We start from the raw sequence: 12,399 nt of genomic DNA on the forward strand, positions 1-12,399 counted from the left end.
AGGTAGTATGCTAATAGACTCGAACATAACATTTCCTAACACAGCATGCACAAACCATCTTAAGCTTAAGTTTCCTAACAGAAATTGCATGTAAAGTAAGCATATAACTTTTTTCGACAAAAACAATATATCAATATGGAACATATAAATGATTATACAACTAGAACTATGTCAAAGCTATTCTTTACAACCATGATGGCCCAGCATCTGACGGTCCTTTTTAACCTCGCGACAACATCAACATCAGATGTGAGGTGGAACCACGAGGATCACGGCCTCATCATAGACGTCACACGTTAGTGTTCGTGGTGGGAGGTTCACTCTCTCATCATAGAGGTTACTAAATTCCCTAGTCACCCCAACGCCTGCGTCTCTCCCACGGGGTTGCTCGGTGAAACCCTAGCAACCATCACCATCACCACCACCGTCACCTCCCCGACCTCCCGCGGTTTTCAGAGGAAGCCGGGTGCAAAGCCCCGTGCATTAGATAGCGGACGAGCCTTCGTCTCATTGCCCCTTCTCATGTCGCGGACCTCCAGATCAAGTGTGGCGGCTGGACCTAGACGCATGACGTGTGAGGTGGAGTTAGATCTCTGGGGCGGAGCCCCAAAACGGTGGTGTCAAGGCGAACGAGGTTGCCAGGGAAACCGCTGCTGGCCAGGTGGTGGTGCCAATACATCTACAACCAGTTTCCTCGTGCAATAGGGACTATGGTGCGGGGCGTGTAGCGGTCCGAGGCTAGAAAGTGGAGGCATACAGTCAGTCTAGCGGCGGTGATTGGCTGCGACTTGCTCGTTGTAACGTTAGCTAATGGTAGCACAAGAGTTTGGCGCTAGAGGCAGCGGCCCTGGTCTTTCGATCGTAGCGGGCATATCGTGGTCATGTGGATGACACAGTGGCCGGATCTTTGTCTTGGTGATGGTCTCAAGCTTCATGTCTCGAGGTTGATGGCGGTATACACCTTCTTCTGAGAACGCGAAGTTTCGACGCCCGCGGCGGTATGGGGCGTCCCATCAACTTCGAGATCGGGTTTGATTCGACTCAGCGGGTGCTACACATGACACCCTCTGTAGAGATGTCAAGGCATGCCTGGCCGGCGGTGGCTATGTAGGATGTCTCAAGAGGAGTCATCAAGTCATGATGGATCCTAGCAGGTGCTACACACGACCTCTGTTTTGGAGATTTCAAGTCATGCATATTGTTCAATTGAACGTGGCGCAATTGTGTTTAGAGGCATGAAAGTATGGGACATCATCAATTTCCAGTTTCTCCTCCATTGGCATCTGGTTAGCGAGGAGTAGCTAGCCGGATAAGTGATGATGGTAGAAGAAAAACATGGAGATTGCCCCCACTTGGCTGGAAACACTTGATTATGATCTGGCAATGCCGATGTATGCACGCTTCGTGCCCTTGTTTAAGGTGGTGGCTCAAGCCCGGCTTTGGGGATGAAAATCCTGAGATTGACTTATAATTGGACTCTTCATCACTGGCGCACCTCTGGCGATTCCTTCTTGAATGCTTTGCCTAGGAGTTGTGTTATTCTTTTTTTTTTTGTCTTTTGTCGTACGGTTAGTGTTAGTCTAGTGGAGGTACTGTCGCAAGGAATGAGGCATTAGGATTTTTTTTCCTTTTTGTATGGCTACTTTTGCCAGGCTTGCCTGCCTTTTTCAATAAAGGTTATATGCATTAATCGATGTTGAGGCGGGGGTTATCGTCCTTTTTCGAAAAATAAACTAAATTCTATAGTAGTTAGAGGGAAGATTGATCATATGTGGATGCAGGACAGACGATGATGATGGGGTTGTTACACCCTTCAGTAGCCTTTCAACAATTTGAGAGGTCCAGCCACGCATCTTATTAGTGCTGACATGATTCCTCCTAGATGAGCCTAATGAACTCGTACTTATATTTTCCATCCACTTAACCTAAATTTTATTCAAAATGGAGGATGAGATGCAGGTCTCTTCATAGAAAATATGTATACAACCTTCTTTATTCAAAGATACACATGATTAACAATATGGGTACCTTTGATAATCCTATGCAATTTTTTTCTGTAAGTTGTGTGCTAATCAATTGCATAGTATTAAAATTTACACGAGACTTTTCCATTGAAACAAATCTGACACATACATGAGGCTCTCGGTGGTCATTGGAATATATGATAATGTAATTTTCTTGAAGAAGGTTTGTCGTGAAGAAAAAGTTTGTGCGCGAGACTTTTGCCAACAAAGATTATCTGCAGCGAGGGATTTTTTATCCAATATAGATGACAGCGTAATCTAATGATAGAACATCCATCATCATATACATCTATACAATTTCTGAGATGATTACTTCTATTGAGTCTTTTTTTTATCTTTTAGTTTTGACACATTGGATTTTAAGCGGCTGCATCTCAGTTATGCAGATACCGAGTATAATGCTTAAACCTTTTTATGTAATAAAGCACCCTTTATCGATAAAACGAAATTATTACAGACATCCCATGGTAACACCTGTAGGTCTTTGCGTAGTATATATTGTGAATACCCAGGGCAGCCAGTTTACATAGCTTTGCTAGCTAACTATGTTGTGCATGCATGTCTATAAGCAAGCGATATTTTAGTCTTTTTCTGAGAAACTCCCTCCATTATTCTCAGTTACCCTTCATCTTTTTTTCGAAATGGGGTGTGCCCCGGCTTCTGCATCGGTTGATGCACACGGCCTTTTATTAAGAAACCGATCAATCAAAGTTTTCAATTCAAAAGATCAACGAGGATCGATACAAAAATCAACCATCAAAACAAAGAGAAGACTTCTAAGCAAATTATGCATCATGTAATCTTTTAACAGGCCGCCAAGTAGCCTGGTAGAAAATATCCTGGACAACCATTCGAAGGCGGTTGCATCTAGAAACCATGCAATCCTGCTGATCCTCTGGGAGCAAGAAATGCCAACGCTGGATCCAGTTAACCATAGTGTGAATAACCTGCAAAAAATTAGTAGAGTCCTTTCTGTTAAAAACAATATCATTACTGCAATTCCAAATTGACCAACATAAAGTCGAAACACCAATGAAATCCTAGCTTTATCAGTTTTATCAGTTCCATTAAGCCAATTCACAAACATATTTGTGACATTGGATGGAGGTGGAATGTTATATGCAGCAAAAACCACCCGCCAAATAAGCCTAGCAAAAGGACAGGAAATAAACAAATGTTCCACTGATTCCTCGGCGTCACAGAAGGAGCATTTCGTATTTCCATTCTAATTTCTCTTTGCTAGATTATCACGGGTTAAGAGGACTTTCTTACTAAGGAACCACATAAAGATTTTAATTTTCAGTGCGATTTTAATTTTCCAAAGATACTTACGAAGATATCTTGTATGTCCATTTAACATATCACCATACATAGATTTAACAGTGAAATTTCCTGAAGATGTTAGACCCCAAACGAACCTATCTTGGTCATCATTTAGATTTATCTTCATTAATCTTTGGCATAGGTGAACCCATTGATCCCATTTATTGCCAATCAGCCTTCTCCGAAAACCAATATTTAACGGAGTTGAACTCATAACACTTGCCACCGTATCATGTTTACGATGGATAATATTATATAATTGGGGATACTGAGATGCAAGGGTCTGCTCACCTAACCATGTGTCTTCCCAAAAATGCACTCCTTCTCCGGAACCAACTTCAAATTTGACTCTGCTAAAGAATTCCCCTTTAACTTTCATTAGTCTCTTCTAGAAAGGTGAATCAGTAGACTTACTTTCAACTTCAGCCAAGGTTTTCTGAGAAAGGTACTTGTTTTTTAAAAGTTGTTGCCATAACCCTTCTTCGGAAAGGAGCTTATAAAGCCATTTGCTAAGCAGGCATGAATTTTTAATCTCCAGTTTTTCAATTCCCTGACCACCTTGGTCTTTGGGTCTGCAAATTAAGTTCCACTTAGTTAACCGATATTTCTTTTTATTTTCCTCACATTGCCAAAAGAAGCATGATCGGAAAAAATCTAATCTCTTCCTTACCCTTTTAGGTATATCAAAGAAAGATAGCATAAACATCGGTAAGCTAGTAAGAATAGAGTTAAATAAATACAAGGCGATCCCCATATGATAACATCTTTCCAGCCCAACACCCAAGATTTTTCTTAAAACGACTCTCAACTAGGTTCCATTCAGAGTTTTTTTAACATTCTATAATAAATTGGAATACCCAAATACCTGAAGGGCAAAGAACCAGATTCACAACCAAAAAGTTGTTTGTACTGTTCCTCTTCTTCCTTAGCCTTGCCAAAACAGAAAATCTCACTTTTGTGGAAGTTGATTTTGAGTCCTGATAATTCTTCAAAGAAACGCAATATAAGTTTCATATTTACAGCCTTTTCAAAGTCATGTTTCATAAAAAGTATCGTATCATCAACATATTGTAGTATAGAAATTCCTCCCTCAACTAGATGAGGAATAAGACTTCCTATCTGTCCATACTCATTCGCCCTTGCTATTAGTATGGCCAACATATATGCAATAATGTTGAATAATAAAGGTGATAGTGGATCCCCTTGTCTAAGACCCTTTCTGGTTGAAAGTAGCTAGTGACCAATGTCATCATTGACCTTGATCCCTACACTTCCTTCTCTAACAAATTGTTCGATGATTTGACACCATTTGGATCAAAACCTTTCATGTGCATGACTTGTTGAAGAAAAGGCCATTTTACCTTATTATAAGACTTCTCAAAATCAATTTTAAATATCACTCCATCCATTTTCTTCCGATGAAGCTCATGAATGGTTTCATGTAAGACAACTACTCCTTCAAGGATATGTCGTCTTGGTATGAATACCGACTGTGTAGGACTAATAACTTTTTTAGGCACATTATTAGCTCTAATAGTAGCGATCTTCATGAATATTTTAAAACTAACATTAAGAAGACAAATTGGTATATATTGTTGGATTTGAACCGCACTCTCCTTTTTAGGTAACAAGGTAATAACGCTAAAGTTCAATTTGAACAACTGTATGTCCCATGAATATAGTTGATAGAACATTGGCATTAAATCCCCCTTGATAACATCCCAAAAGGTTTAATAAAACTCAGCTGGAAAACTATCAGGACCTAGAGATTTGTAGAAAAAAGTAGAAACTCTGACAATATGATAAAATGTATTTTCATATTGTGTGAATGTGTTATTGTGGATGTTCATAAAGTTTGATTTTAACTTAAATCCATAATGCATGATAAATAAAAAAGAATAGAGTTTTGATTGGATCAACTGAACTTGCATGAATGGAGCTGTGCTAATTATAGTTATACGTGTACTTGCAGAAAGTACACTCGAAGCATAACAGGGGTTCTCCTATCTCTAGTAGAACCGTAGATGCACACAAGTGGCTGATGGACAACACACTTATTGGGCGAAAAAGTGAACAGAATAGGATTCGCCTTAGTTTGCAGGATGGTCATGTGACTTCTGTATGGGGGGTTGCAGGGGTCGGAAAATCAGCTCTAGTCAGAAGCATTTACTATAGTAATATGATTGACCGTGTAAACCAACTCACAAAGTACAGCTGGGTGGATGTTCCTCTGCCGTTCAATTTAACAGAGTTTTGTAGGCGCTTACTTATGGATTTTCATTCGACTGACTTTGAAGCGAGAGAGACTGCTCTAATTGATATGATGGAAGGCCAGGACCCAATTCAGCTGTGTCGTGAGTTCCTACAACAAGGCAAATGTGTCGCCGTTATTGATGGATTGTGCTCCACGAATGATTGGGACTTGATAAAAGATGCTTTCTTAGCCAAGCCTATTAAAGGTCATATACTTGTTATAACAAATGAAGAAAGCATTGCCATGTACTGTGCATATAGCAAAAATGATGTGATCAACATTCAGGGTCTAGAAGATGAAGCGGCCCTTAAGTTGCTCACTAAGGTATTGAGTTCAATTTCAAGTCATTTTTAAATGCAGCTTTTCAAGTAATCTAGCTAACTTTCTATGCATATCTTATGTTCACACAAGTATACAACAAGTGGAAATTTGTCCGGGGTTTGCCAATCTATCAGTTTTGATAGTGTTTATTCTGTGGAAAAAATAAGCCTCTACGTGACACTCATTCAAGGTCCAATCCCCATAGTTCAACCCACATAGTCCACCACAGTTGAACATACATACTGTTTAGGTCAGAATAGCTTCTACCTCCCATTTCGATTGTGACATGTCCATCTTCAGTGGGGTCACCAAGGGTAAATAAGAAACTGTTTACAAAAAGTAAAAAATAAATAAAACATTTCAACCCAAAATGAAGGAGTTTTCAAGTTGAAATCAAGAAGCTTTAACCGAAATTTTAAAACATTTACCTACATTAAGAGAGCTACAACTAAATTTCATACATTCCAATGATACTTAAGAGAGCTTTCAACAAACAAAGGTCAACAACATCTAATCTATATTTCAATAATTCAAGTCACAACTTCCAACCATTTTCAACATCAAATATAATTTCAGAAAAATGATGGTTCTGCCACACAAGTCTCAACTTTTACAAATTTCCGTCACCAACTTCAATCATATGAAATATCAACTACTAGTAAATAAACACAAACACTCGTGGCACTAGCCCTACCTTCTACCGTAGAGAAGGCTCGACTATGCTCTAGAGGCTCTCCTCTCTCTCTCTATATATATATCTCTAACTTTTCTCTCTATACCACTCACGTTGATTAATTCATGATGGCATTGCTACACTATATGATTTCCATTCATTTCAAGATCTGAGAACTATCTAGCATGTCCTACACTCTACCTCAACCAATGAATTTGGATGTAAGGATAGGCTCGCCATGAGGGACAGTGTATTCAATAGAGGATTATAAACCAAAAAAGAAGAGGGGGTCATGCTTTTGGAAATATACTTGTATAAAAAATACACTACTAACCGACACTTAATCCTCTTTGCTGATGGGTTTTGAATCCGTAAGTAGTTCACGGTTAGTGGTAGAAATATTAGCACACCGTATAAAAATCTCGCGGGAAGGGCGTCCAATCCTACCCCGTAGTTCATACAATCACCGAACCCTGGCTAGTTTGCCTTCTCCGCTGCCGATGAGGTGGGTTTGTTGGGGATCTGCTCCTTCGCTGCCACCAGGTCCACAAGCTAAGCTGGCCGGTCAATATGTGGCCCTTCAGTGATATATGATCACTACTAACATCCCTTATTTAAGATATCAAACAATGATCTCACCCGTCAGTGGTATATTGTCACTAAGTACCTGCCTTACTTAAGAGCTGGTCAGTAATTACCTTATATACAACAAAAATTGCCTTCCATTGAGGTTATTACTAATTTGAGGCTTTGTGTCGGTCAGTGATGTGGTGTTTGTTGTTCATGTTTTTTTAGTAGTTGTTCTAAGAGGGGTAACTAAATACAAAATTACCTCCCATATAAAATCCATTCGAGTAAGTTTATTAAGAATACCACTTGTTTGCTTTATGGATAACGGAATTAATTCCTATTGTGAGGAAACCATAAGCGTTTATCTGAATATAAAACCATATATATAGGTCATATCCTATATGAAACTAATGGATCAAGCATCCAACATTACTTGTGGCAGCATGAACAACCTTCCTTGGCATTGTTTATGTCGTTTGACACCCCTTCTATATGATTGACACACACCTCCATGGGTGTATTTTATAAAAGCAAAGTTTGGTGATCGGCGATACCTTGTACTAACTTTATTTAGTAGATTATGCACATGCCGGGTTGAGCCAGATCTTGTATTTTTTGAATGTAATCTAAGACAAAATTGAATCTAGATTTCTGCATAAATATTACTCCCTCTCTCGTAGTTTATTATGCGTGCCCGTACCCCTAGGTCGCAAATTTGATCAAGTTAGCATTAGTTATATGTTATAAAAATTATATCATTAGAAAGTTTAGATGTTCTATTTTTTAATGATATAATTTTTGCATTATATAATTTAAATTATATCGGTTAAAATTGGCGACCTAGGGATACGCCGAAGACTAGTAAACTGAGACGGAGGGAGTAGTCCAGAATCCCCACCACCACCTGCAGTGCGCGCACACACACGCACGGAAACACACACACAATTCAATGGGTCAAACTTCTTACTATATAAAATGTCCTGGTCCAAAATGGAAGTGCTCTAGTGTATTTTGAATGTTGTGTATTGGTAAAAAAATTGACTATATTTAGGCGGAATACTTGTAAAAAGTACTAAGTACAAATATATCTTGAAAAACAATTCATATGCAATATTGTACTGTATTGTTATTATTCAGGAAATGAAAGGTGCACCTGATCAAGGGTGTGTGCTTCCGAATAAAAAAAACTAATATATTAATATATTTGCCAGGCACAAGTTATTAATAACTTTTTGTATGTAACTTACATGTTTTAGTGAATTACATGATTTCTTAAGGATGAGAAAAGTATGAGAACCAAACCTAATATACTAAAGATGAGTTAAATTTTACCTCCGATTTTGAGTATGATATTTTTAGGTACTTATAGGTCATATATTCAAGAAACAGTTGAATTTGAAATCAAAGATTATCTTCATATTCTATATATCAATTTATTTGATCAAAACTGACCTCAAAATTGACTTTATATTTATTACCGGTATGATAGGTATATATAAAATTTTATTTTTGTGGCGAACTTAATTTAAGTTGTATATATTATCATAATGCTTAAGTTAGAATGGTTTTGAAAAAATAATTGGTAGATATTTCAAAATTTAGCTTTTTTTAGGGAAAGTAACTTACTTTTTTTTGGCTGAAGTAACTTAATTCTTGATTGTAGACTTGGCGCCAAGGGGTTTTTACAAGAGTGGTCACAACTTCCAATGAAGTACACCTTTCAAGACTCATCATTGCCAAGTGTGGTGGGCTACCAAAAGTAATAACTGCCATCGGCAAGTACATCCTTCATGAAACTCGTCGACGTCACTCCATCTCCCATGTACGTAAACACTGGATCTTACTCCCGCCCGGCCTCCATGAAATTATAAAAGGGTTATTGGAGCATACCTATGATGAATTCATGAGCTTGTTGGAAACCAACCCAATGTTCCATAGCTTAAGGGGTTTGTTTTATTGGATACAGTCCTACTTTCACGATTGCCCAGATTCACTAAAGCCATGTATTTTCTATCTTTCAATCTTTCCTTCAAGCCACGATATTAGGCGGAAACGTTTGTTAAGGCGGTGGATTGCCGAGGGTTACTCTACAGAAGAGAATGTGGAAAAATTATTCGCTGATTTTGTCAAATTGAGCATAATCCAGCAGCAATCACCAAGCAGAAGGGGTGTGTGTCAATTCAATGGTTTCTTCCGTGAATACATCATTTCACGGCCAATGCAAGACAATCTTGTGTTTGAACTGGATGGTCATTGCAGCCTCGACTCACAACGTGCTGGAAAACACCTCACCATAAGTATTAATTGGGACAGGGCCAAGATTCTATTTGAGAGCATGGAATTGTCACGGTTGCGTTCACTTACCGTGTTTGGGGAGTGGAGGTCATTCTTCATCTCTGCCGATGCCAAAATGAAAATGCTCCGGGTGCTAGATCTAGAGGACACATCGGGTGTAACAGACGATGACCTCAAGCATATCGGGAAACTAATGCCACAACTCAAGTTCCTCTCCCTGCGAGGATGTAAAGATATAACCTGTTTGCCCAGTTCATTGGGTTGTCTCAGACAACTACAGACCCTGGATATCAAATGCACCTCCATAGTCACACTACCACCGGCTATCATGAAGCTAGAGAAGCTACAGTATGTTCGTGCTGGCACGAGAGGTTGTGGATCAGCAACACCAAAAGACAACAATGGAGCTGCCGTAGCTAAAACACCACCAACGGGCGGTGATGGTGCGAGCACAAGCCAAGCACTTGCACCACCACCAACAAGCGCTGGTGGCAAAAGCACAAGGCAATCACCACCAGCTGCAGCAGCAGATGATGCCCGGACATTATCTCCATGGAGAATCAGGCCACATGGTGGCTTGGCATTCAGCTGGGTGTCTAGGTTTTGCAGAAACGAGATCGTTAGCGGTGCTCATGATGGCGTACAATTTCCGGCTGCTGCAACAGGAGGGATCAGGAGGTTGAAGGCCTTACACACTCTTGGTGTTCTCAATGTTCAAGGTGCAAGTGGGAAGGTCGTTATTAGAGAGCTGAAGAAGCTTGAACAGTTACGCAGGCTAAAATTGTTCGGCATCAACCGGACAAACTGGCTGGATTTTTGTTTCGGCATCTCTGGTCACTGCTATCTTGAGTCCTTGTCAGTGCGACTGGTAGACTATAAACAACAAGATCATCCTTTTGTTTTGGATGACATCTCCAAGCCACCAAAGACACTGAAGTGTCTGAAGTTGTACGGGGGCAGTGTACAGGTCTCACCAGTCTGGATAAAGCAGCTAGATGGTCTGACAAAGGTTGATGGTGAAGATCTTCAGCTGACAGTATCAACGCAATTGGACATAAACAACCTTGTGAAAGTGCCATGTCAGAATATGTTTCGTCGTATTTGTATCAAGGCGATTCAAGATGGCGAGCTCCGCTATGGCGGGTATGAAATGTTTGATTCAGAGCATCCGCCTTGGCCGTTGCATTCGGAACCATTCAGCGCAGCCAAAGTCCTCAAGATTGATTGTGGCAGCTACAAGCTTCAGGTAGTTCTTGAAAAGTTTGCACCAAAGTATATTGAGGTGATGGTGGTTCACTGCTCTACTACTAATGCGTCTTTGGAGCTCTCTGGTCTAAGCAATCTAGGCGAGCTCAAGAAAGTGTGGCTCAAGGGTACTTACAGCGATGCAGTCAAGCAACACCTGAAGAACCAAGTTGCGATGCATGAGGAAAAACCTATCTTCAAGGTGTACAACCAACAATCTTCCGCTACCAGACCTTCCGCGTGCTGAAATATGTGCTTCTTCTCATTCAATGTTATTGTTAAGCTTCATGCACTAGCCACTTGAACCAAAAGTCCGAACTGATGGAAAGGGCTAGGCAATCTACTTTATACATGTCAACACCCCCTCTCACGTCTGACGGGAAGACGAGAAGACAAGTCAATACGTGTAGAGAGACAAAGAGGCAGCAGAAGGACGGATACACACGGCAGGAGGCTACGGGGATTTTTTAGAATAAATTGTGAAAGCCAGGATTTGAACTCGAGACCTGGGGCTTTGATACCATATTAAACTTCATGCACTAGCCACTTGAACCAAAAGTCCGAACTGATGGAAAGGGCTAGGCAATCTACTTTATAGACGTCAACAGTTATCCACGGTGTTGAAGTATGTGCTCCAGTGCTGAAATATTTAGTGTACTATTTTCTGTTTGCATTCACAGTGTACAAGGGGACATCATCTTCTTCCTTATGTACATTTACTTACACGTCAAGAATCACATCGAGTTAATCTTCTTTCTTCTTGGTCTGTCTTCTACTTTGTCTTTGCTCCTTTTTGCTTTCTGGTCCGTATGTTTAATGTCTACGTCCTCAAGAAAATAAACTCTTATACATGAGTGAAATTTCAGAGCTGGTTATAATCCTGTAATCTCCTCTCGTTGAAAGCATAAAATAAAAAAAACTAAAAACAAATATGAAAATGACAAGAAAGCCTTATTTGTACTGGCCTAGTCGCTCGCACAAGTGGGTGTTGCCCTATGTTTGCCACTGGGAGCATCTCTAATAGATGATAGTAGTATATAACAGTGCACCCAGAAAAAGTTTTATGGCACCAAAAAGTAGGTTTTATGACACTAGAAAACTTCCTGCCGTAGCAGATGGTGTAAAATAGTGCACCAGTGCTGTAACAGATGACCTAAATTAGTTCCCTTAAATTTGGTAAGGAATTAAAACATGAGATCGAACAATGGGAGGGACGGAGGCGAATCTGAAGGTCGCCAAGCATGGAGCTTGATTTTGGTCGCCATAGGTCGCCAGAGGCCGAGGAAAGGTGGCGGGGGCATGACAAGATCCGGAGGGGAGCCAAGGGGTGCTACCAACACCGTTGGCGCCTCGCTGACTAAGCACTGAGAGCTATGCAAGGATCCGGGGTTCCAGGCGGTAACATGGGGGTTGCGGCGGCCGTTAATCGACGTTGTGGCAGCTACTAAGCAAAGTCGATGGGCTGCGGCGGTGCTGCAACGACCATCTCGGGTGACGGGGCGAGGAACAAGCGAAATTGGCGGATTTAGATGACGGCGCCTTGTGCGGTCTCAGGGGTTGCAGTGCATATCCGTGCGGCCGGAATGAGCGGTATGTGGTGGCATGGAAGTTTTGGCTGACAGTCTCACGGTGGTGGCGTGCCAAGAATCATTCGGAAACGCTGTTGGGTGGCAACGATCGGTGGCGGAAGACTC

At 40.7% G+C, this 12,399-nt stretch overlaps 1 protein-coding gene across 1 annotated transcript; it reads left to right on the forward strand.

The window, feature by feature from the left end:
* The first annotated feature begins 5,670 nt into the window (after positions 1 to 5,670).
* LOC124680421 (disease resistance protein Pik-2-like) lies at positions 5,671 to 11,203 on the forward strand. Its single transcript, XM_047215484.1, has 2 exons — positions 5,671 to 5,925; positions 8,829 to 11,203. The coding sequence occupies exons 1-2, from the start codon at positions 5,671 to 5,673 to the stop codon at positions 10,950 to 10,952; spliced, it is 2,379 nt and encodes a 792-aa protein (XP_047071440.1). The 3' UTR covers positions 10,953 to 11,203.
* Positions 11,204 to 12,399: the final 1,196 nt, after the last annotated feature.

This window comes from Lolium rigidum, unplaced genomic scaffold (assembly GCF_022539505.1).
Source record: "Lolium rigidum isolate FL_2022 unplaced genomic scaffold, APGP_CSIRO_Lrig_0.1 contig_15940_1, whole genome shotgun sequence".
NCBI lineage: Eukaryota > Viridiplantae > Streptophyta > Magnoliopsida > Poales > Poaceae > Lolium > Lolium rigidum.

What these genes read in the sequence shown, in the direction of transcription:
- LOC124680421 (XM_047215484.1), top strand. Translation starts at nt 5,671, where the DNA reads ATGGAAGGCCAGGACCCAATTCAGCTGTGTCGTGAGTTCCTACAACAA. An exon ending in CCCTTAAGTTGCTCACTAAG is followed by an intron (nt 5,926 to 8,828) that starts GTATTGAGTTCA and finishes TCTTGATTGTAG; the next exon opens with ACTTGGCGCCAAGGGGTTTT.